Source organism: Oncorhynchus nerka, linkage group LG3 (assembly GCF_034236695.1).
Source record: "Oncorhynchus nerka isolate Pitt River linkage group LG3, Oner_Uvic_2.0, whole genome shotgun sequence".
In the NCBI taxonomy this organism is placed as follows: domain Eukaryota; kingdom Metazoa; phylum Chordata; class Actinopteri; order Salmoniformes; family Salmonidae; genus Oncorhynchus; species Oncorhynchus nerka.
Window position 1 is genome coordinate 25170541 of NC_088398.1, and position 20524 is coordinate 25191064.

A 20524-nucleotide genomic window follows, 5' to 3' on the forward strand; every position below is an offset into this window, starting at 1 on the left:
TTTGTTCTTAACTGACTTGCCTAGTTAAATAAAAAAATAAAAAAAAAATCAAGTATTTCACCATTGTTCAGTGATAACAGTAGTTCGTCTGATAATAATACATTAAGAAATGTATTTTCTATTTTGGTAAAATAGTGCTATTCTATAATTTATGTATTCAAATAGCTAAAGGCTTCTTAAAAACTGAACATAGAACTTAATGAATCTAAAATGTTCTTCTATCTGCAGTTGCAGATGGTAAATAATCTTCTAATGTCGCAGAATTTTGATACTCTGTACTTTAGGTACCTTTTTATGGTGAGGACCTTTTTAATGGGTTAAAAAAAATCTTATTCACTACAAAACTGTTCTGATATCTAGTATGTGAAATCTGATGCTCAATATCTCAGAACTATGCTTTGTGCAGAAATAACTTTTTTATAGTCCTACAGACACATGATTTTGTGACCATCTATTGAGGCTACCAGACAGCCCTTTTCATTATTTTGATTATGTAATAATTAATTTAGCAACAAATTCCTAATGCAAGGTTCGTAACTCTTATCAATTCCAAGCAATTCTGACATACCGTAAGACCAGCTATGCTAGTAATTGTTGCTTGATGCTCTGCCCCCACCCGACCTGTGTTGATTGACAGCTTGCTGGTCCAATCAGAGGGCCGAGTGTGCGTTTCACTAGCCAATCAGTTTTATTTCAAGTGTGATGCTGCATGGTGAGTAGTGACAACCTGCCCAGATCATTTCCAAGTCTAAGTTGAGTCCAGAGTCTTAGGGCTCCCAAGTCTTAAGTTTTAGTTTCTATCAAGTCACGTCTCAAGTCATCATTGTGATTTGGGTCCGTCTCGAGTCCAAGTCATGTGACTCGAGTCCACACCTCTGGCCAAGCCGACACATGTACCCCGTTCACGCTATATTGTCGACCCAAACTGTACCGAGCTGTCTGTTTCTTTTCACATTGTCTTTTTCAACACGGTTGCAGCAACTATGGCGGATGGAAAATAAACCAGCTCAGTTTGGTTTGGCTCAGTAGTGTTTGATCAAAAGACTAATATATGATCAAGACTGGCAATGCCTTCCATGTCAATTGTTTTCTGGAGTGAGTTGATGTTCTCAGGAGTTTTATGGAAGTAGTTATCCACAACTTTTCTTTTTTCCCCAATCCCGTATCATGCTTGCTCTACCTTGACGTAGGATAGCTTGTGACCTCAAATAACGTGTGTGTGTGGATTCGGCGGTCACCAAAGCAGGAAGGATGGTGTCCGCGCCAACTGTTTTCATGATGTGCTGCAGGATTTTGCTGTCGTGCCAGTGGAATACACTAGAGATGCACTGTTCAGCACACATTATGAAGGAATATCAGCCTTACATTGAAATGACACATGGTTTGTGCCTTGTGTTAAATGGGTTATTCTCCAGTGCTAATCTTGTGTAACCGCATCTCATTCCCGCTCAAAAGTATATTATTTACTCCATCAGCATCGGAGAAGATGCTGCCCGACCCCTAGAGTAAATTATACATTTCTAGACATAAATTGTTCAATGGCCAACTGAATTGTGCATACTTGCAGGATATTTGATGTTTGATATTCGCCTGCTTTGTAGACTACTGTCGACTTACTTTCCTTTCATACTGACACACGTGCTGTGCAAACTAACATTTCACATAGAGTAAATGTATGTCCATGTCTGTCTAACTTAGGTCTGTCTGTTTTGTTGTCTTCAAACCAGAAACGCTGGGTAGCCGTGCTCTCCGCCGAGTACCCCACCCTGGCCTTTCATGCCAGCCTCACCAACTCGTTCGGCAAGGGCTCCCTCATCCAACTCCTCAGGCAGTTTGGCAAGGTAGGCGCACCACCTTCTCTCTCACACACACACACACACACACACACACACACACACACACACGAGTTCCCCACTCCACACGGACCGAACTACACTCCCCATTTGGTCAAAAGTAGGTCCCTAAGGAGCAGAAGTTGGTACAAATGGCCAGCTTTTGTCATGGCACCCGACTCTAACCACCCTTATGAGCATACGGCTCTGCACGGGGTCCTCACATCTGCTGCCAAGCTATTTTTGGTACGCACGGGCCATAAAACAGGGCCTTGGATGCTCAGAGGAGACTAATATTTATACCTACCTCTTGGTTTTGACAGATTTTTGATCCATGGTGTAGACTTATCTGCTTCCAGTAGCTATTTTTTGCTGGTGAAAACAAGCTTTTTTAGATTACATGGTCACATGTTTTATTGGTTTTGGCCTACATCAAAGTGTGGTCTGGAGTTGTTGCTGTCCGGGAATTGAAGACAGGTTAAGTATAGACTGGTTTTCAGGAAACTGCTATTTTAACTTGTTTTGCCTCTTCAGCTCCACACAGACAAGAAGCAGATCAGCGTTGGGTTCATCGGCTACCCCAACGTGGGAAAGGGCTCTGACATCAACACGCTACGCTCCAAGAAGGTCTGCAACGTGGCACCCCTCGCCGGTGAGACCAAGGTATGGTATCGTTCCCCTCAAAAATACCTGTTTTAAATAAAAACACTTGAACAGAAGCCTGGGGTGTCATGATGAGCTATGTACATACGTCCATGTAATCTCAATAATGGCCAATGCAGAGGGGGGGGATGACGATCTCACACAATTCCATTGATTGCTAAGAGAGCACAGAATAGAATGTTGCAGGCTACATTTTGTGTATCAGTGTGCTACTCATATCCTAAGTAACTTCCCAACGATGCGCTGAAGTATATGTATTTAAACCTTCCGCCTCGATTATACACGTCTGATACCTGGCAGAGACGTGGCCAAAAAGCAAGAAACAATAACCCTCATCCTTCATTTCCTCTCGCTGGACCTGTTCATCCTGTTTGGAACCAAACGGTGGATCTGGAGGTCTGGAAACCCCACTGAGGATGATACTATCGGAGTTGGCTGTCTGTTGCCAGAACTGTGAGCGTGCAAACGAGATCCAAGTTTGTTTTTTTCCCCTCCTCTTTGGGATCTATCAGATCGGCGCGTAACCAGCGAGAGTTTATCGCCCAATGCAAGGTGGCTCTCGCCAGAGGCTGCTAGCGTCTGTCTGCCTGTCTTTGGCCAAACAAGGTTGTTCAGCATTAGGCTGGCCCTCCTGTCTCTAACTCTCTCACGCCCCGGTTGTTTGAATGGATGTGCAATGCGTTTGTTTCTGTGTTAAAAAAAAAAAGCTTGTTAAATGTTTCCTTCCTTTGTCCAAATGGGGATATGAGTATTGGTTTTCAGGCAGAAGAGAAAAGCAATGTGATTCTCAGTACAGTAGCCAGCTCCTCTCCAGTTTCGTCCGTTATTTTGTGTTCCTTTTGAAACCTCTATCGATACTTTTTTAAATTTACCTCAACGTTAAATTACTTCACCAATGGGTAGAGCCACTTGCTATGGAGAGGGCAAGCTATGTACATGCATTGGACAGACAAGTGTACACTGCGTGCACAATTATTAGGCATTGTATTCCTCAGGATTCATTTTATTGTTGATCAAACAATGGTTTCAGTCAATCAACTGTTATTTACCTGAGTGTTTAACAAAGGAAAAGTGAGTTTTGTCTTTCTTAGGGGAATATGTGTGCACAATTATTATATTACAAAAATAATTTTCCCCAACTCACTTGTTTATACTACATTTTTAGAGTAAGTGTAACAGATAAGTAACACAAAATGACAATTAAATAAAAATGTTGGCCTTCAAAAAATATTCAAGAACTGCTTTGAGCCTTCCATCCATAGAGTCTCTGTTCACAATCAACTTTTGCTGAAGCAGCAACCACAGCCTCCCAAATGCTGTTCAAAGAGGTGTATTGTCTTCCCTCAGGTTTGAGAAGGGCCCAGAAATTCTCAATAGGATTTAAGTCAGGTGAGGAAGGGGGCCAGGTCATTATTCGGGCATCTTTGAGGCCCTTGCTGGCTAGCCAAGCAGTGGAGTACTTGTGATGCATGTGATGGAGCATTGTCCTACATGAAGATCATGGCCTTCTTGAATGCTGAGGACTTCTTCCTGTACCACTGCTTGAAGAAAGAATCTTCCAAAAACTGGCAGTAGGTTTGGGAGTTGAGTTTCAGTCCATCTTCAACCTGAAAAGGTCCAACTACCTCATCCTTAATGATAGCAGCCCATACCAGTACACCTCCTCCACCTTGCTGGCGCCTGACTCAAAGTGGTGCCCTGTGTCCATTACTGATCCAGTAATGGGCCCATCTGGTCCATCAAGAGTCACTCTCATTTCATCTGTCCATAAATCCTTTGGGCAAAAAAAATACAAATACCATAAGACAGATTTTTCAATCTTGACGCTTGAATTTGTGAATCTTATTCAGTGGTGGTGGTGTTTCAGGCTTCTTGACCTTGGCCGTGTGTCTGAGCACTTGACACCATGTACTTCTGGACACTCCAGGTAGGTTGCAGTTCTGGAATATGGTGGTGGCACTGGAGGATAATGGGTTCCTGGTAGCTTGATGTTTAATTCTTCTCAAGTCTGGAATATGGTGGCACTGGAGGATAATGGGTTCCTGGTAGCTTGATGTTTAATTCTTCTCAGTTCTGGAATATGGTGGCACTGGAGGATAATGGGTTCCTGGTAGCTTGACGTTGAATTCTTCTCAAGTGTTTTGCAGTTCATTTGAGTCTTTTCTTCTCTGTGCGTTTTGACTATTCGCAACAAAACGTTTGATTGTCCGGTGGTCACCCCTCAATAGTTTAGCTATTTCAAGAGTGTTACATCCGTCTGAAATGAATTTTAAAATGTTTGACTTTTCATTGTCAGTTAAATCTATTTTTTGGCCCATTTTTAAGTGAGGTAAATGAAGCTGCCTAATAATTATGCACACCTTGAATATGTGTTATTCACCACACCCTCCCTCATTACACAAATACATATCACCTGAAAATGATTTAAATCCAATTAGCATTCAAGTTTATATGGTTTGGAGTTGGAAAATGTGCATAGAAATAATGCTAAGATCAGAATACTCACTTGCCTAATAATTGTGCACGTAGTGTAGGGTCTGAAATGTTGTCGGTGACGAGGGCACTGGGCATCTGGGCTTATGACATGCATTATCTGAATTAGGCCTACAGAATTATACCTACTTTAATGTCTTTGAATTTCAGAGATTTGGCTTAACTAAAGTTTGACCAGAGTCAGCCCTTAGTCATGACACTGTTTCCAGTACATTACAGATAATGCCGCCTGGATTTTGTAAGCTAGACCAGTGCTAGCTAACAAGCTTGTGTGCAGAGTGGCACCAATTTTTTAAATTAAAAACAGGTCTTACCATTTTGTAGTTTTTATAAATTCAATGTGAAACGTGATAACTATTAGTATCCTTAACCTCACTAAACCACCCATCCTGGATCCGGTTATAATTGTCATCAGCAACTCTGAATAGCATAGCGCCACAGTCAAATAATATTACTAGAAAATATTCATTTTCATGAAATCACAAGTGCAATATTGCAAAACACAGCTTAGCCTTTTGTTAATCCCCTGTCGTCTCAGATTTTGAAATTATGCTTTACAGCGAAAGCAATACAAGCGTTTGTGTAAGTTTATCCATAGAATAACATTATGTACACTAGGCATCAAGTAGCTCGGTCACGAAAATCAGAAAAGCAATCAAATTAAATCGTTTACCTTTGATCTTCAGATGTTTTCACTCTATTTCATTCTACACACTATTTTTATATCCAAATACCTCCGTTAGTTTGGTGCGTTATGCCCAGGAATCCACCGGAAAGAGCGGTCACGACAACGCAGACAAAAATTCCAAATTATATCCATAATGTCAACAGAAACATGTCAAAAGTTTTTTTTATAATCAATCCTCAGGGTGTTTTTCAAATATCTATTCAATAATATATCAACCAGGACAGTTTGCTTTTCACTAGGACCGGGAGTAACAATGGTCTGTATTGCACTGTATTGTCCTCAAAGCGGGCAAAAAAGTTATTTAGTCTGCCTGGGAGCAAGACATCCTGGTCCGTGACGGGGCTGGTTTTCTTTTCGTAATCTGTGATTGACTGTAGACCCTGCCACATACCTCTTGTGTCTATACACCAAGTCACTTGGCTCTGTCATAACGTCACATGGTCTCTCCTATCATTGCTATGCAGACGACACACAATTAATCTTCTCCTTTCCCCCTTCTGATGACCAGGTGGCGAATCGCATCTCTGCATGTCTGGCAGACATATCAGTGTGGATGACGGATCACCACCTCAAGCTGAACCTCGGCAAGACGGAGCTGCTCTTCCTCCCGGGGAAGGACTGCCCGTTCCATGATCTCGCCATCACGGTTGACAACTCCATTGTGTCCTCCTCCCAGAGCGCTAAGAACCTTGGCGTGATCCTGGACAACACCCTGTCGTTCTCAACTAACATCAAGGCGGTGGCCCGTTCTTGTAGGTTCATGCTCTACAACATCCGCAGAGTACGACCCTGCCTCACACAGGAAGCAGCGCAGGTCCTAATCCAGGCACTTGTCATCTCCCGTCTGGATTACTGCAACTCGCTGTTGGCTGGGCTCCCTGCCTGTGCCATTAAACCCCTACAACTCATCCAGAACGCCGCAGCCCGTCTGGTGTTCAACCTTCCCAAGTTCTCTCACGTCACCCCGCTCCTCCGCTCTCTCCACTGGCTTCCAGTTGAAGCTCGCATCCGCTACAAGACCATGGTGCTTGCCTACGGAGCTGTGAGGGGAACGGCACCTCAGTAACTCCAGGCTCTGATCAGGCCCTACACCCAAACAAGGGCACTGCGTTCATCCACCTCTGGCCTGCTCGCCTCCCTACCACTGAGGAAGTACAGTTCCCGCGCAGCCCAGTCAAAACTGTTCGCTGCTCTGGCCCCCCAATGGTGGAACAAACTCCCTCACGACGCCAGGACAGCGGAGTCAATCACCACCTTCCGGAGACACCTGAAACCCCACCTCTTTCAGGAATACCTAGGATAGGATAAAGTAATCCTTCTCACCCCCCTTAAAAGATTTAGATGCACTATTGTAAAGTGGCTGTTCCATTGGATGTCTTAAGGTGAACGCACCAATTTGTAAGTCGCTCTGGATAAGAGCGTCTGCTAAATGACTTAAATGTAAATGTAAATGTGTCTGAGCCGTTGAATTGAGATTCTACTTTGTCTCTATACTGACGCTTAGCTTGTTTGATTGCCTTGCGGAGGGAATAGCTACACTGTTTGTATTCGGTCATGTTTCCGGTCACCTTGCCCTGATTAAAAGCAGTGGTTCGCGCTTTCAGTTTCACGCGAATGCTGCCATCAATCCACGGTTTCTGGTTTGGGAATGTTTTAATCGTTGCTATGGGAACGACATCTTCAACGCACGTTCTAATGAACTCGCTCACCGAATCAGCGTATTCTTCAATGTTGTTGTTTGATGCAATACGAAACATATCCCAGTCCACGTGATGGAAGCAGTCTTGGAGTGTGGAATCAGATTGGTCGGACCAGCGTTGAACCGACCTCAGTGCGGGAGCTTCATGTTTTAGTTTCTGTCTGTAGGCAGGGATCAACAAAATGGAGTCGTGGTCAGCTTTTCCGAAAGGAGAGCGGGGCAGGGCCTTATATGCGTCGCGGAAGTTAGAATAGCAATGATCCAAGGTTTTTCCAGCCCTGGTTGCGCAATCGATATGCTGATACAATTTAGGGAGTCTTGTTTTCAGATTAGCCTTGTTAAAATCCCCAGCTACAATGAATGCAGCATCAGGATATATGGATTCCAGTTTGCAAAGAGTCAAATAAAGTTTGTTCAGAGCCATCGGTGTGTCTGCTTGGGGGGGAATATGTACGGCTGTGATTATAATCGAAGAGAATTCCCTTGGTAGATAATGCAGTCGACATTTGATTGTGAGGAATTCTAAATCAGGTGAACAGAAGGACTTGAGTTCCTGTATGTTGTTGTGACCACACCACGTCTCGTTAACCATGAAGCATACGCCCCCGCCACTCTTCTTACCAGAAAGATGTTTGTTGCTGTCGGCGCGATGCGTGGAGAAACCAGCTTGGCTGCACCGACTCTGATAGCGTCTCTCCAGTGAGCCATGTTTCCGTGAAGCAAAGAACGTTAGTCTCTGATGTCCCTCTGGAATGCTACCCTTGCTCGGATTTCATCAACCTTGTTGTCAAGAGACTGGACCTGGTGTACCAATGTAAGAAATAACTGCCCCATCTGCCTCGCTGACCCTCAACATGGGGGCCCCTCTGGGTATGTGCTTAGTCCCCTCCTGTACTCCCAAATCACCCACAACTGCCTAGCCACGCACGACTTCAACACATTAAGTTTGCCGACGACACGACGGTGGTAGACCTGATTAGGGCTGTTACGGTGACCGTGTTGCCGCCACACCAGCGGTCACGAGCCTTGAAGGTAGTCAAATTCTTTGTGGCCGTTTAGTCATGCTAATTAGGCTTCTCCAAGCTCTGATGTGGCTGATGATCATTAGTAGTAGTAGTGCAAATGTCATCAAAAATATCATCAAACACATCATGAGAGCTCATGTTCTGCAACATTTCTATAGGCAATGCAATTGTGTGGGAAAACAGAGTGATGGATCCTCTTTTTAATAGAAGCCATCAGCTTTCTAAAGGCTAGGTCTACTATATTTATATCTCAACTTTCCTAGTATTAAGCACATTGCTTGTCTTTGCAACAGGAGTACAGCCTATCTGGCGGGCATGAAAATGAACCACTGGAAAAGCATCCTCCATTTGATATTTAAGCATAGATTACATGCATCCCCCCCCCCCCCCCCCCTGTTTCGAGACAGGTGCATGGTAATGGTACATTGTAAATCAAAATAAATTTCAGATTTGAGTTAGTATATGTAAAGAATATTTAAATCATGAATAGTTTGAGTTACACTGGGCATCATTCACAAGTGATAGGCTAATATTGTAAGGCAAGAAACAATGCATGCCTTTTTTGCGACTTTAAATCATACTCAAATCAAACTTTATTTGTCACATGCACAAAATACAAGTGTAGACCTTACTGTGAAATGCTTTCTTACAAGTCCTTGACTCTTCTTGAACTGCACTGTTGGTTAAGAAAATATTTACCAAATAAAGTAACACAATAACATAACAATAACGAGGCTATATACGGGGGTACCGGTACTGAGTCAGTGTGTGGGGGTACAGGTTAATCGAGGTAATTTGTACATGTAGGAAGGGGTGAAGTGACTATGTATAGATAATAAAAAGCTAGTAGCAGCAGTGTACAAAACAAATTGAGGGGGGGGGGTGTCAATGTAAATAGTCCGGTGGCCATTTGATTAATTGTTCAGCAGACTTATGGCTTGGGGGTAGAAGCTGTTAAGGTTGTTGCTCTTCCTCCCGGGGAAGGACTGCCCGTTCCATGATCTTGCCATCACGGTTGACAACTCCATTGTGTCCTCCTCCCAGAGCGCTAAGAACCTTGGCGTGATCCTGGACAACACCCTGTCGTTCTCAACTAACATCAAGGCGGTGGCCCGTTCTTGTAGGTTCATGCTCTACAACATCCGCAGAGTACGACCCTGCCTCACACAGGAAGCAGCGCAGGTCCTAATCCAGGCACTTGTCATCTCCCGTCTGGATTACTGCAACTCGCTGTTGGCTGGGCTCCCTGCCTGTGCCATTAAACCCCTACAACTCATCCAGAACGCCGCAGCCCGTCTGGTGTTCAACCTTCCCAAGTTCTCTCACGTCACCCCGCTCCTCCGCTCTCTCCACTGGCTTCCAGTTGAAGCTCGCATCCGCTACAAGACCATGGTGCTTGCCTACGGAGCTGTGAGGGGAACGGCACCTCAGTACCTCCAGGCTCTGATCAGGCCCTACACCCAAACAAGGGCACTGCGTTCATCCACTTCTGGCCTGCTCGCCTCCCTACCACTGAGGAAGTACAGTTCCCGCGCAGCCCAGTCAAAACTGTTCGCTGCTCTGGCCCCCCAATGGTGGAACAAACTCCCTCACGACGCCAGGACAGCGGAGTCAATCACCACCTTCCGGAGACACCTGAAACCCCACCTCTTTCAGGAATACCTAGGATAGGATAAAGTAATCCTTCTCACCCCCCCCCCCCCTAAAAGACTTAGATGCACTATTGTAAAGTGGCTGTTCCACTGGATGTCTTAAGGTGAACGCACCAATTTGTAAGTCGCTCTGGATAAGAGCGTCTGCTAAATGACTTAAATGTAAATGTAAGGAGCCTATTGGTCCTAGACTTGGCGCTCTGGTACCGCTTGCTGTGTGGTAGCAGAGAAAACAGTCTATGACTTGGGTGACTGGAGTCTCTGACAATATTTTGGGCTTTCCACTTCACCGCCTATTAAATAGGTCCTGGATGGCAGGAAGCTTGGCCCCAGTGATGTACTGGGCCGTACTCACTACCCTCTGTAGTGCCTTACGATCAGATGCCAAGCAGTTGCCATACCAGGCGGTGATGCAACCGATCAGGATGCTCTCGGTGGTGCAGCTGTAGAACGAAGTTTCAAGTTTGAGGAAGGGAATTTTCACCATAAAAATGCACCTTTTATAAAAAAGCATTAAATGCATAATTCATTTGTGGTCCCTTTTTGATAATGCTATTTTCCCACTAATGGCAGAATATAATAGTTCAACTTTTGTACTATGGGGGATAGTAGATTAAGATCTGTTTTGTTTGTTTATGCAGTAGGGTCTTCATTTCTGCTACATTATCAAATTAAATGTAATTGTCCCAAACCTTGTGAATAGGTTCTGAGTAGAAAGTCATTAGACCCTGTGACTTAGCTGACCTTGGGCCCGGTCTCTTCTTCCAGGTGTGGCAGTACATCACCCTGATGCGACGCATCTTCCTCATCGACTGCCCTGGTGTAGTTTACCCCTCTGAAGACAGCGAGAGCGACGTCGTGTTGAAATGAGTGGTATGTTATTATTTTTCTCCATTTTTATTATTTTATTTGAGCAAGCAGGGTTATGCAGTGAGCTCAAAGTATTGGGACAGTGGGAAATAGTTTTGGCTCTTTACTCAAGCAATTTGGATTTGAAATGGTTTAAGTGCAGATGGTCAGCTTTTTTATTAAAATTTTTTAAATATAATTTTTTAAACCCCCTTTTCTCCCCAATTTCGTGGTATCCAGTTGTTACTATCTTGTCTCATCGCAACAACTCCTGTACGGGCTCGGGAGAGACAAAGGTCGAAAGCCATGCGTCCTCCAAAACACAACCCAACCAAGCCGCACTGCTTCTTAACACAGCGCGCATCCAACCCGGAAGCCAGCCGCACCAATGTGTCGGAGGAAACGCTGTGCACCTGGCGACCTGGTTAGCGTGCACTGCACCCGGCCCGCCACAGGAGTCGCTGGTGCACAATGAGACAAGGATATCCCTACCGGCCAACCCCTCCCTAACCCGGACGACGCTAGGCCAATTGTGCGTCGCCCCACGGATACCCCCGGTCGCGGCCGGCTGCGACAGAGCCTGGGGCGAACCCAGAGTCTCTGGTGGCACACTACGCCACCCGGGAGGCCCAGATGGTCAGCTTTAATTTGAGGGTATTTTCATCCATGTTGGGTAATCTGTTTGGAAATTACATTTAGGGGACAAAAAATATTGGCACAAATTCACTTGTGTATTAAGGTCGTCAAAAGTCGGTCCCATATTCCCAGCATGCAATGATTTCATCAAGCTTGTGATGCCAAACTTGTTGGATGCATTTTCTGTTTGTTTTAGTTGTGTTTCAGATCATTTTGTGCCCAATAGAAATGAAAGGTAAATAATGTATCATTTTGGAGTGACTTTCATGGTGAATAGAATGTTTCTAAACACTTGTATATTGATGGTACCATGATTACAGATAGTCCTGAATGAATAGTGAATAATGAAGGGTGAAATATCACCCCCTCACAAATGCTATCCTACCCTGTTATTGTAATGGTGAGAGGTTAGCATGTCTTGGGGGTATGATATTTGTGCGTCTTAACTTTCTCACTGATAGTTTTTTTATGTACTTCCATGTCTAAACCTGCAGCATTTATAACCTAACAATTGTATCATTGTATGCTTCACTGCTGTTTCCCAGGTGCAAGTGGAGAAGATCCGTAACCCGGAGGAGCATATCCCGGCAGTGCTAGAGCGGGCCAAACCAGAGTACATCCAGAAGACGTACCGCATCCCCACCTGGCGCTCCCCAGAGGACTTCCTGGAGAAACTGGCGATGCGCATGGGCAAACTCCTTAAGGTCAGGGCTTGTGTCATATTAATTCAAGCACACTGTAGGGAAAACATTTGAACTGAAAACAAAAAGTGTTTCTTATTGGACACGACCGGATAGTCCCTCCCTGTCGCAGTCAGTTGTCTCGTTTGGTACTTAAATAACATAACCCTGGAGTGTATCAATGGGGGCTGAAATCACAGTACATGGTAATTGTCTGTAGGCTGTTGGTCGCCCCAGATCTGTTTGTGCTTCATAGCCAACTCTTATGGTTGTTGTTTGGCATGCTAATGACCATAGGGATTGGCAAGACGGCACAGATCTGAGACCACCAGGCTACATAGCCTGGGCTGCTTGTCTTCATTTCTGACCATCTTTCATCTGTCTGAATTATCTTTATAACTCTTTGTGGTTAAGGGAATTTGAATGTCACAATATACTTTAGTCCTGAAAGGTCTGTTATATTCAGGATGTATCCTTTGTGTATTTGACAAGCTGTAGGTCAGTGGTAAAAAATGATCTTCCCAAACATACACTCTGTTTTTGTATGGGCCATTTTTTTGATCCGTCTGAAATTCTACACTTGACCCTAAAGCTTACTAAGCTTATTTGGAACCCATCAATCCCAAGTGGCACATAAAGTCTATGTAAGGACGCTCCATTTATTCCTACTTTATTTTCTTCTCATGTTTCCCTAATGCATGATCTGTTGCAGGGGGGTGAGCCAGACCTTCCCTGTGTCTCCAAAATGGTGCTGAACGACTGGCAGAGAGGACGCATCCCCTTCTTCGTAAAACCCCCTGGCTGTGAGGGAGAGCATGAGGTGAGGGGTGGACGAACAGCTGGAGTAAAACCCTCTCCCTCACAGACTAAAATAAAGAGACATTCTCAACAGCAATGTTAGCACATATTCTGGTTATAGTCTGTCACCCTCTGGCTAAATGTAAAATATCATCACAGGCCTTGCCAAGATTGGACAAGAGTGCAAGCATGGTCACATTGACTTTCTTTGCTCAAGTTGTTTTTTTTACATTTGCTTTATTTGACAAGTAAGAATATATAAAGCTGCTTCCAGCCAGGGACAACAATGCACACATTAAAATGATTGAGGCTAAAATCCAATGTCTTATTTCTGTTGTGGTCCTCTCAGGTGAGCAACAAGATGGCAGGTGGGCAATATTGTCCACTCAATCTGAAATGTACACATGGTCTGCATGCATCCCGATTCTCTACCTTTCTCCTGAAGTGTGCACTTGCACTCTCCCCATTGGATTGGTGTAAGCATTGCCTGGAGTGAGTTTCCATCATTTTTAAATCCATGTCGGATGAGTGTGCAAGTGCACACTTCAGGAGAATCGGAACCTAGCCATGATTATGAAAGTTGTACTGACTGGTGTGTTGTTTTCAGGGCAAGGATGTACTACCAGTTGAGGGGGCACCAGAAGCTACAGAGCGTGTACAGGAAGAAGGCACAACAGAGGAGCAGAGCGAGGAGGTGGTGCCTGCAGTGTCGGCCGAGCAGCAGCAGAAACACAAACATGAGCAGGTGCAGAAGATTCTCTCCAACGTCCGGCAGAACTTCGGCAAGATCAATGTGGTGCCCGAGTTCAACGATGAAGATCTGGCACCCGTGCAGACCGACTACCTCGTTTTCTCGGACCTGTCTGGCTCGGACGTGGATGAGGAAGAGGAAAATGGAGATGAAGAGAAGGGGGATGGGGAGACAGCAGCTGGAGATGCTGAGTGTGCCGCCGCCACCACCCCAGCCGGTCAGCCTGCCAAGGTGGAGGAAAAAAAGAGTTTGCATGAGACTATCCGCGAGCTGGATGGGAAGATTGCAAAGTACAAGCAGTTCCTGGACCGGGCCAGACTCAAGCGCTTCTCCGCCATCCGGTTTGTCTTCTCCGTTCTCCCCACCACTTATCATTTCAGTCTTGTTCTGAAGATGTGCTTTATTATTTTCTAATAAACCCACATCAACCCCGATTCTTGTCCAAAAGACCGGCATAGCTCTGTCCCAAGTGGCACCCTATTCCCTATATAGTGAACTACAAAAGTAGTGCTCCATGTAGGAAATAGGATGCCATTTGGGACGAAGCCATAGAGAGATGAAGGGTGCCTAGGTCCTTTGAGGTGAAACATGCCTCGTTTTTCACTGTCCAGGCACCTGGGGATTGGCAGGTGCTCATACCGTTCTGTCTGATAGATGGGGTTTTCCATCACCATTTATGTCATGTTCCGCGGACTCACCAACTGTCTCTCTCGCTGGTGAACTTCAGCTCACGCCCTCACTCAACAACGTCAAATAAGAGTCGTCTGCGGCCAATTTGCTTTCCATTGTCGGCTCAGCGAATTCCAACTGGACTAAACTGTCTGGATGTGCAGGGAGTAATGAGGTTATATGTGACGACTCTTTCTACTGTTCTTTTTTTGTTCAGGATTCCGAAGGCACTATCTGACAAAGTGCTCACAGACATGAAAGTGAAGCAGGCGGCGAATAAACCTCAACCTAAAGGTAGCAACTTAATTTCAACTTATTAGTGATTTTCCTTTGTGGGCTTACCTGACATCCCAAATGCAGGGGTTAAAGTTGTCACGGATTTCTGTCATATGGATTCTTTTTCCAATTGAAAAGGACTGGAATTGGTCAAACTTGCAGTTTAATACATGTACAAAATTATCCTCTTTCCCTAAAAGCATAATGGTCATGATTATTATTATTATTTTTTTTTACATGAAAGGGGAGGTTCACTTCCTTCCGCAGACATTTGATCTGAGATCAACATAAGTTTCAGTCATGGGATTTATTTTATTTTAACCCGGCAAATGTATTCCATCAAAGAATACAAGGGCCTTCTAGCAAAATATGCACTTTCCCTTACACAAAGTACATACTTTATACAAGTCTTCATGGATAGCAGCAGATAAAATGTATAATTAGAGTAGGTATTTGGCCAAAGACCACTGTCAAACTGAAACCAAACAAGCAATCAAACCATATAAATAGAATGGGAATGTCCTATTAAGTGTTTTAGGAATTCCATGCCTACGGATCATCCACTTACTGGCCAACCTTTTGTTCCTCAGCTGTAACACAGGTTGGCAAGAAGAGGAAAACTGATGAGGCAGAAGAGCTCACGCGTCCAAACAGAAATCTAACATCCAAGCAGGTACTGTGTGTTCACTTACCCCGCTGTTTGACATCAAACAGGCCTATCTATCTAGACTGGACGCCTCCGATGGATGGCCGCTCCCCTACCGCTATTAATGGAATGAAGAAAGGCACTGTTCTTCCTCAGGCTTAAATCTCCCTCATTTGTCTTCCCCCCCTTGCAGAGGAGAGCAGCGGATCGTGCTCAGAAGGTGAAGAAAGTTGGAATGCGCTATTACGAAACACACAACGTCAAGAACAAGAACAAGAACAGAAAGATGCCTACGGTGCCCAGCGAGGGCAAGAAAGCCAAGAGATTGAAGCGCTAGTCTGGGGTCCAAGAGACCAAACTGGGACATTTCTAATAAATATTTATTTTAATGACCCTGTCATTGTAATGAATTGTTTTAAGGTGTCTTGGTACCTACCCTTGGTATCTTGATGTAAAGTGATTTGGGGAAGGGCCATTGAGTGAATTAGGTTTTGATTAACCTCTTAATCAAGTGAATCGCTTGATGCATTAACCTGATCCTGAGTGACCTTCAGCGAAGTGACTGATCACTTTCGTCAAACTATTACTTAAACTCATATGGAGCTTCACTGAGAAGTGAAAGGATGGGTCTGTCATCCCCCCAAAAAAGTACACTTGTACTGCATAGCCTGGGTGCCAGTCTGTTTTCTTTATTTTGCTAACTGTCAAATTTGGCATGAAAATTCCATAAGGAGTTGGCTAGAGAGCAGAAACACTGGCACCCAGGTTATGTACTGCACTTTTGAGGAAAAAAACATCAAGTGACAATTTTTATCCAAATATATATGTCATACCATACAATAAAGAATATGAACAAATTATTTCATTTTTTAATTTTATTCTGCTATAGTAACGCAAGGCTTTATGGTTATGAAGTAGACTTCTATTACATAAGGCTGTGTTGGACCATCTGAAATCTGCTGGATATAGATGACTTATGGAATGGAGGAGTCACTTTTTGGGGGCAATGATCCCCTCCAGCTGGGCCTGTAAAGGATAAGAAATGTAAATGTTAAAAATATCTCAAATATACATGCACCAATTTGAAGGGTTGTCCATATACTTTTGTATTTGGCTATTTCAGCCACACCCGTTGCTGGCAGGTGTATACATTTGAGTACACAGCCATGCAATACACAAACATTGGCAGTAGAATGACCTTACTGAAGAGCTCAGTGACTGGCACTGTCATAGGATACCACCTTTCCAAGAAGTCAATTTGTCAAATTTCTGCCCTGCTAGAGTTGCCACGGTCAACTGTAAGTGCTGTTATTGTGAAGTGGAAATGTCCAGGAGCAACAATGGTTCAGCCACGAAGTGGTAGGACACAAGCTCACAGAACGGGACCACCGGGTGCTGACGCGTGTAGTTTGGAACTCCCTACAGAGTTCCAAACTGCCTCTGGAAGCAAAGTTAGCACCAAGAACTGTTCAACGGGAGCTTCATGAAATGGGTTTTCCATGGCCGAGCAGCATCGGCTGGAGTGGTGTAAAGCTCACCGCCATTGGACTCAAGCAGTGGAAATGCGTAATCGCTGCCAAAGGTGCTTCAACAATGTACTGCGTAAAGGGTCTGAATACTTAAGTAAATGTCTCTTTTTTTTTTTACATAAATTAGCAAACATTTCTAAAAACCTGTTTTTTTGCTTTGTCATTATGGGGTATTGTGTGTAGATTGAGAGAAAAACGATTTTAGAATGAGGCTGTAACCTAACAAAATGTGGAAAAAGTCTAGGGTTCTGAATATTTTCCGAAGACTGAACAAAAGTATAAACGCAATATTCAACCATTTCAAATATTTACTGAGTTATAGTTCATATAAGGAAATCAGTCAATTTAAATAAATTCATTAGGCCCTAATCTATGGATTTCACATGACTGGGATAACAGATATGCATCAGTTGGTCACATGTTTTTTTTTTTTTTTTTTTTTTTTTTTTTAAAGGTAGGGGCATGGATCAGAAAACCAGTCAGTATCTGGTGTGACCACCATTGGCCTAATGCAGCACGACATCTCCTTTGCGTAGAGTTGATCAGGCTGTTAATTGTGGCCTGTGGAATGTTGTCCCACTCTTCAATGCCTGTGGTACAGTTTGAAACTGGGATTCATCTGTGAAGCACACCCTTCTCCAGCGTGCCAGGGGCCATCAAAGGTGAGCATTTGCCCACTGAAGTCCGTTACGACGCTGAACTTCAGTCAGGTCAAGACCCTGGTGAAGACAACGAGCACGCAGATAAGCTGACTGCAGAAATTCTAAAGTTGTGCAAACCCAGTTTCATCAGCTGTCCGGTTTGCTGGATTCAGAAGATCCCGCAGGTGAAGAAGCTGGATGTGGAGGTCCTGGGCTGGCGTGGTTACACGTGGTCTGCGGTTGAGGCCGGTTGGACGTACTGCCAAATTCTCTAAATTGTTGGAGGTGGCTTATGGTAGAGAAATATACATTAAATTCTCTGGCAACAGCTCTGGTGGACATTCTTGCAGTCAGCATGCCAATTGCATGCTCCCTCAAAAATGTTGAGGGAGCGTGTGGTCTTTTATTGTCCCAAACACAAGGTGCACCTGTGCAATGATCATGCTGTTTAATCAGCTTCTTGATATGCCACACCTGTCAGGTGCATGGATTATCTTGGCAAATGAGAAATGGTCACTAACAGGGATGTAAACAAATTTGTGTACATTTGAGAGAAATAAGCTTTTTGTGCATGGGGAACGTTTCTGGGATAATTTCAGCTGGTACCAACACATTTGATGATGCATGTATATTTTTGTGAAGTATATTTCAACTGACATCAATTGATCGATTTCATTTCAAAGACTTTCTATGAGTTAGAAAAATCCTGCCTTCCTTATTTGGCACGACAATGCCCATAGGAGTTGGCAAGACCGCACAATGATGATGACTGAGCGCCTTTACCTTGAGCTGCTGGTTGGTTCTCTTCAGGAACTGAATCTCCTCTGTGTGTTTCTTCTCCTCTACCTGCCGTCTCTCAGTCTCCCTCTTCTCAATGGCCTCACACTTGGCCTTCTGCTCATTAACCTGTCTCTCCAGGTCCCGCTTCTCGTTCTCCAAATCGGAGATCTACACAAGTAGATGCAAATCAAAATCACTTTGGGGTAATAAAGGTTTTTAATCATTCAATGGTGCAGCAGTCCATTTACTATCTTTAGCTTTATCTGTGGTAAAAAAAAAAGTGGTAAAAGCGGAGCGTTCTCTGACGTCATGGGCTGGGTTTAGACAGGCAGCCTAATTCTGATATTTATTTTCAATAATTTGATCTTTAAAACCAATCAGATGAACTCTGAAAAAGATCTGTGAAAAGATATGTGATTGATCAAAAGACGCAATTAGTGGGAAAAGGATCAGAATTGGGCTGCCTGTGTAAATGCAGCCATGAGGGCTAGGAAGATGGCTCCCTCTGCTGGTCTACACTAGCTTGGTTGCTTGAAAAGTTTTCCAGTGACTCTGCAGACAGGTCAAGCATTCTAAATGTAAAGGTCAATCTACAATGATGCAAAGGTTGGAAAATGCTAATTTATTTTTAGAAAAGTGTAAAATGTTTGTGTGTGACCCATTTCCTTACCCTCTTTTCCATGTCAGACTTGCCCTGCTCAGCCTGCAGGGCTTTTCTCATGCCAAAGGCCACACTGCTCTCGTACAGTGTCTGGTAAGCAGCAATGGTCATACGGATTTCGTCTCGCACACGCAACAACAGCAGTCCTCTCTCAGCACAGTTGATGGTTACCTGTCTGATCAACTCATCTACAGGCAATCAATGGCTTAGAGTTTTAAACACAAACTCACAGTGCAACATTCTTTAGGACCAGTTTCCCAGACACAGAATAAACCCAGTGAAATTGCTTTTTAGTTCAGAACCAGCTTGAGTCTAGCCTAATCTTGGTCCTCTTGGAATCTAGCCCAGCTTTTAGGATTTGTATCCAACACACTTTTCTACTATTACTACCATCCATGCATCTCATCTCGCTTCCCCCTCTCTCCTTACCGAAGCACTGGGAGTAGAGCTCCCTGCGGACTGGGCAGATGCCCGTCTCCCTGGCCTGTCTCTGCTGCAGCTTCAAATCCAGCTGCTCCTGTAGGTGCACCACGTCCATGCGGGTACACGGCGTGCTGGACACCTGCTGCACCCACAGCTGGTTGGTCTCCATCCATTCCCTGTAACAGTGGTAGAGCTGAGATTAACACAGGGTTGCCAAATTTCAGGTTTTGCGAAGCTGGGAATATTGGTTAATTTCCCTAAGAGTAAAAAATAGGGAGAAGGGTGTTATCAGTAAAGATGTGTCCGCGTCATGTCATACCTGGGTGGTAGGATGGCATTGAGGATCTCCTCGGTTTGCTGTTTGTTGGTATCGGCTGAGGGGGTCTTGGGTTTGGGTGGAGGTGGCACAGGGCCAGTCATGGCAGGCTGTTGTGGAGCCACTTTCAGGGGTCGTGCCTGAATTTGCAGTACACATCATTTTGATTAGAAGAACATCAATCTTCAGCCAATTTGTTGAAAAAATAAATAATTGATTGACATCTCTCACAGCTCACTAGGAACATTGGCATGCCATTGATTTCAAAATAATGACAGTGGACATAATGTATGTTAGATACCACTGTATGGATACATTTAGCTACTGTAACTAACGTTAGCAGCCAGCATTAAAAACGTGTTTTGTTAACGTTGTCCTACCTTTGGAGACTTCTTTTCTGTGTTTCTGCTCACCAAGACTGGGTTGTCATATTTCAGCAGAGAATCAGCCGGAGGAATCATTGTGATACTTTGATTACACTACACATAAAGTGTTTTGTTGTAGCAGGTAATGTCTCAAGGAATGTGTGTTGTTGAAATGTGAATTGAAGACGTTTAATTGTTTATTTTTACCATGGCAACTTAATTCCATGCGCTACTCACTAACCTATCCGAGCTGCTCGAAGGCATGATTCAGAGTTGTTTCAAGCCTTTGACGCTATGAAATGGGGAAGGAAAATTAAGTACATACATTTAAGTATAACATTGTGTAGGTGTATGACCTTATTGAAAAGATGATAGAATATGTCTGCAATATTACAACGGAACTAAAGTGAACTAGTCCATAGTCACGGTGAAAAATATTTAAAGCGTTCTGC

The 20524-nt window shown here is 44.0% G+C and overlaps 1 protein-coding gene and 1 pseudogene across 1 annotated transcript; one reads left to right on the forward strand and one right to left on the reverse strand.

Annotated features, from left to right (window-relative positions):
- LOC115114227 (nucleolar GTP-binding protein 2-like) overlaps positions 1-16217 on the forward strand; it is a 35618-nt pseudogene extending 19401 nt beyond the window's left edge.
- Positions 16218-16243: 26 nt separating this feature from the next.
- Positions 16244-20522, reverse strand: dnali1 (dynein, axonemal, light intermediate chain 1). The gene is made up of 6 exons (XM_029627568.2): positions 20088-20522; positions 19711-19847; positions 19398-19567; positions 18978-19156; positions 18311-18475; positions 16244-16383 (listed from the first exon to the last, which is right to left on the reverse strand). Exons 1-6 carry the CDS (start codon positions 20166-20168, stop codon positions 16348-16350), a joined length of 768 nt encoding a protein of 255 aa, XP_029483428.1. The 5' UTR covers positions 20169-20522; the 3' UTR covers positions 16244-16347.
- Between the last annotated feature and the right edge of the window lie 2 nt (positions 20523-20524).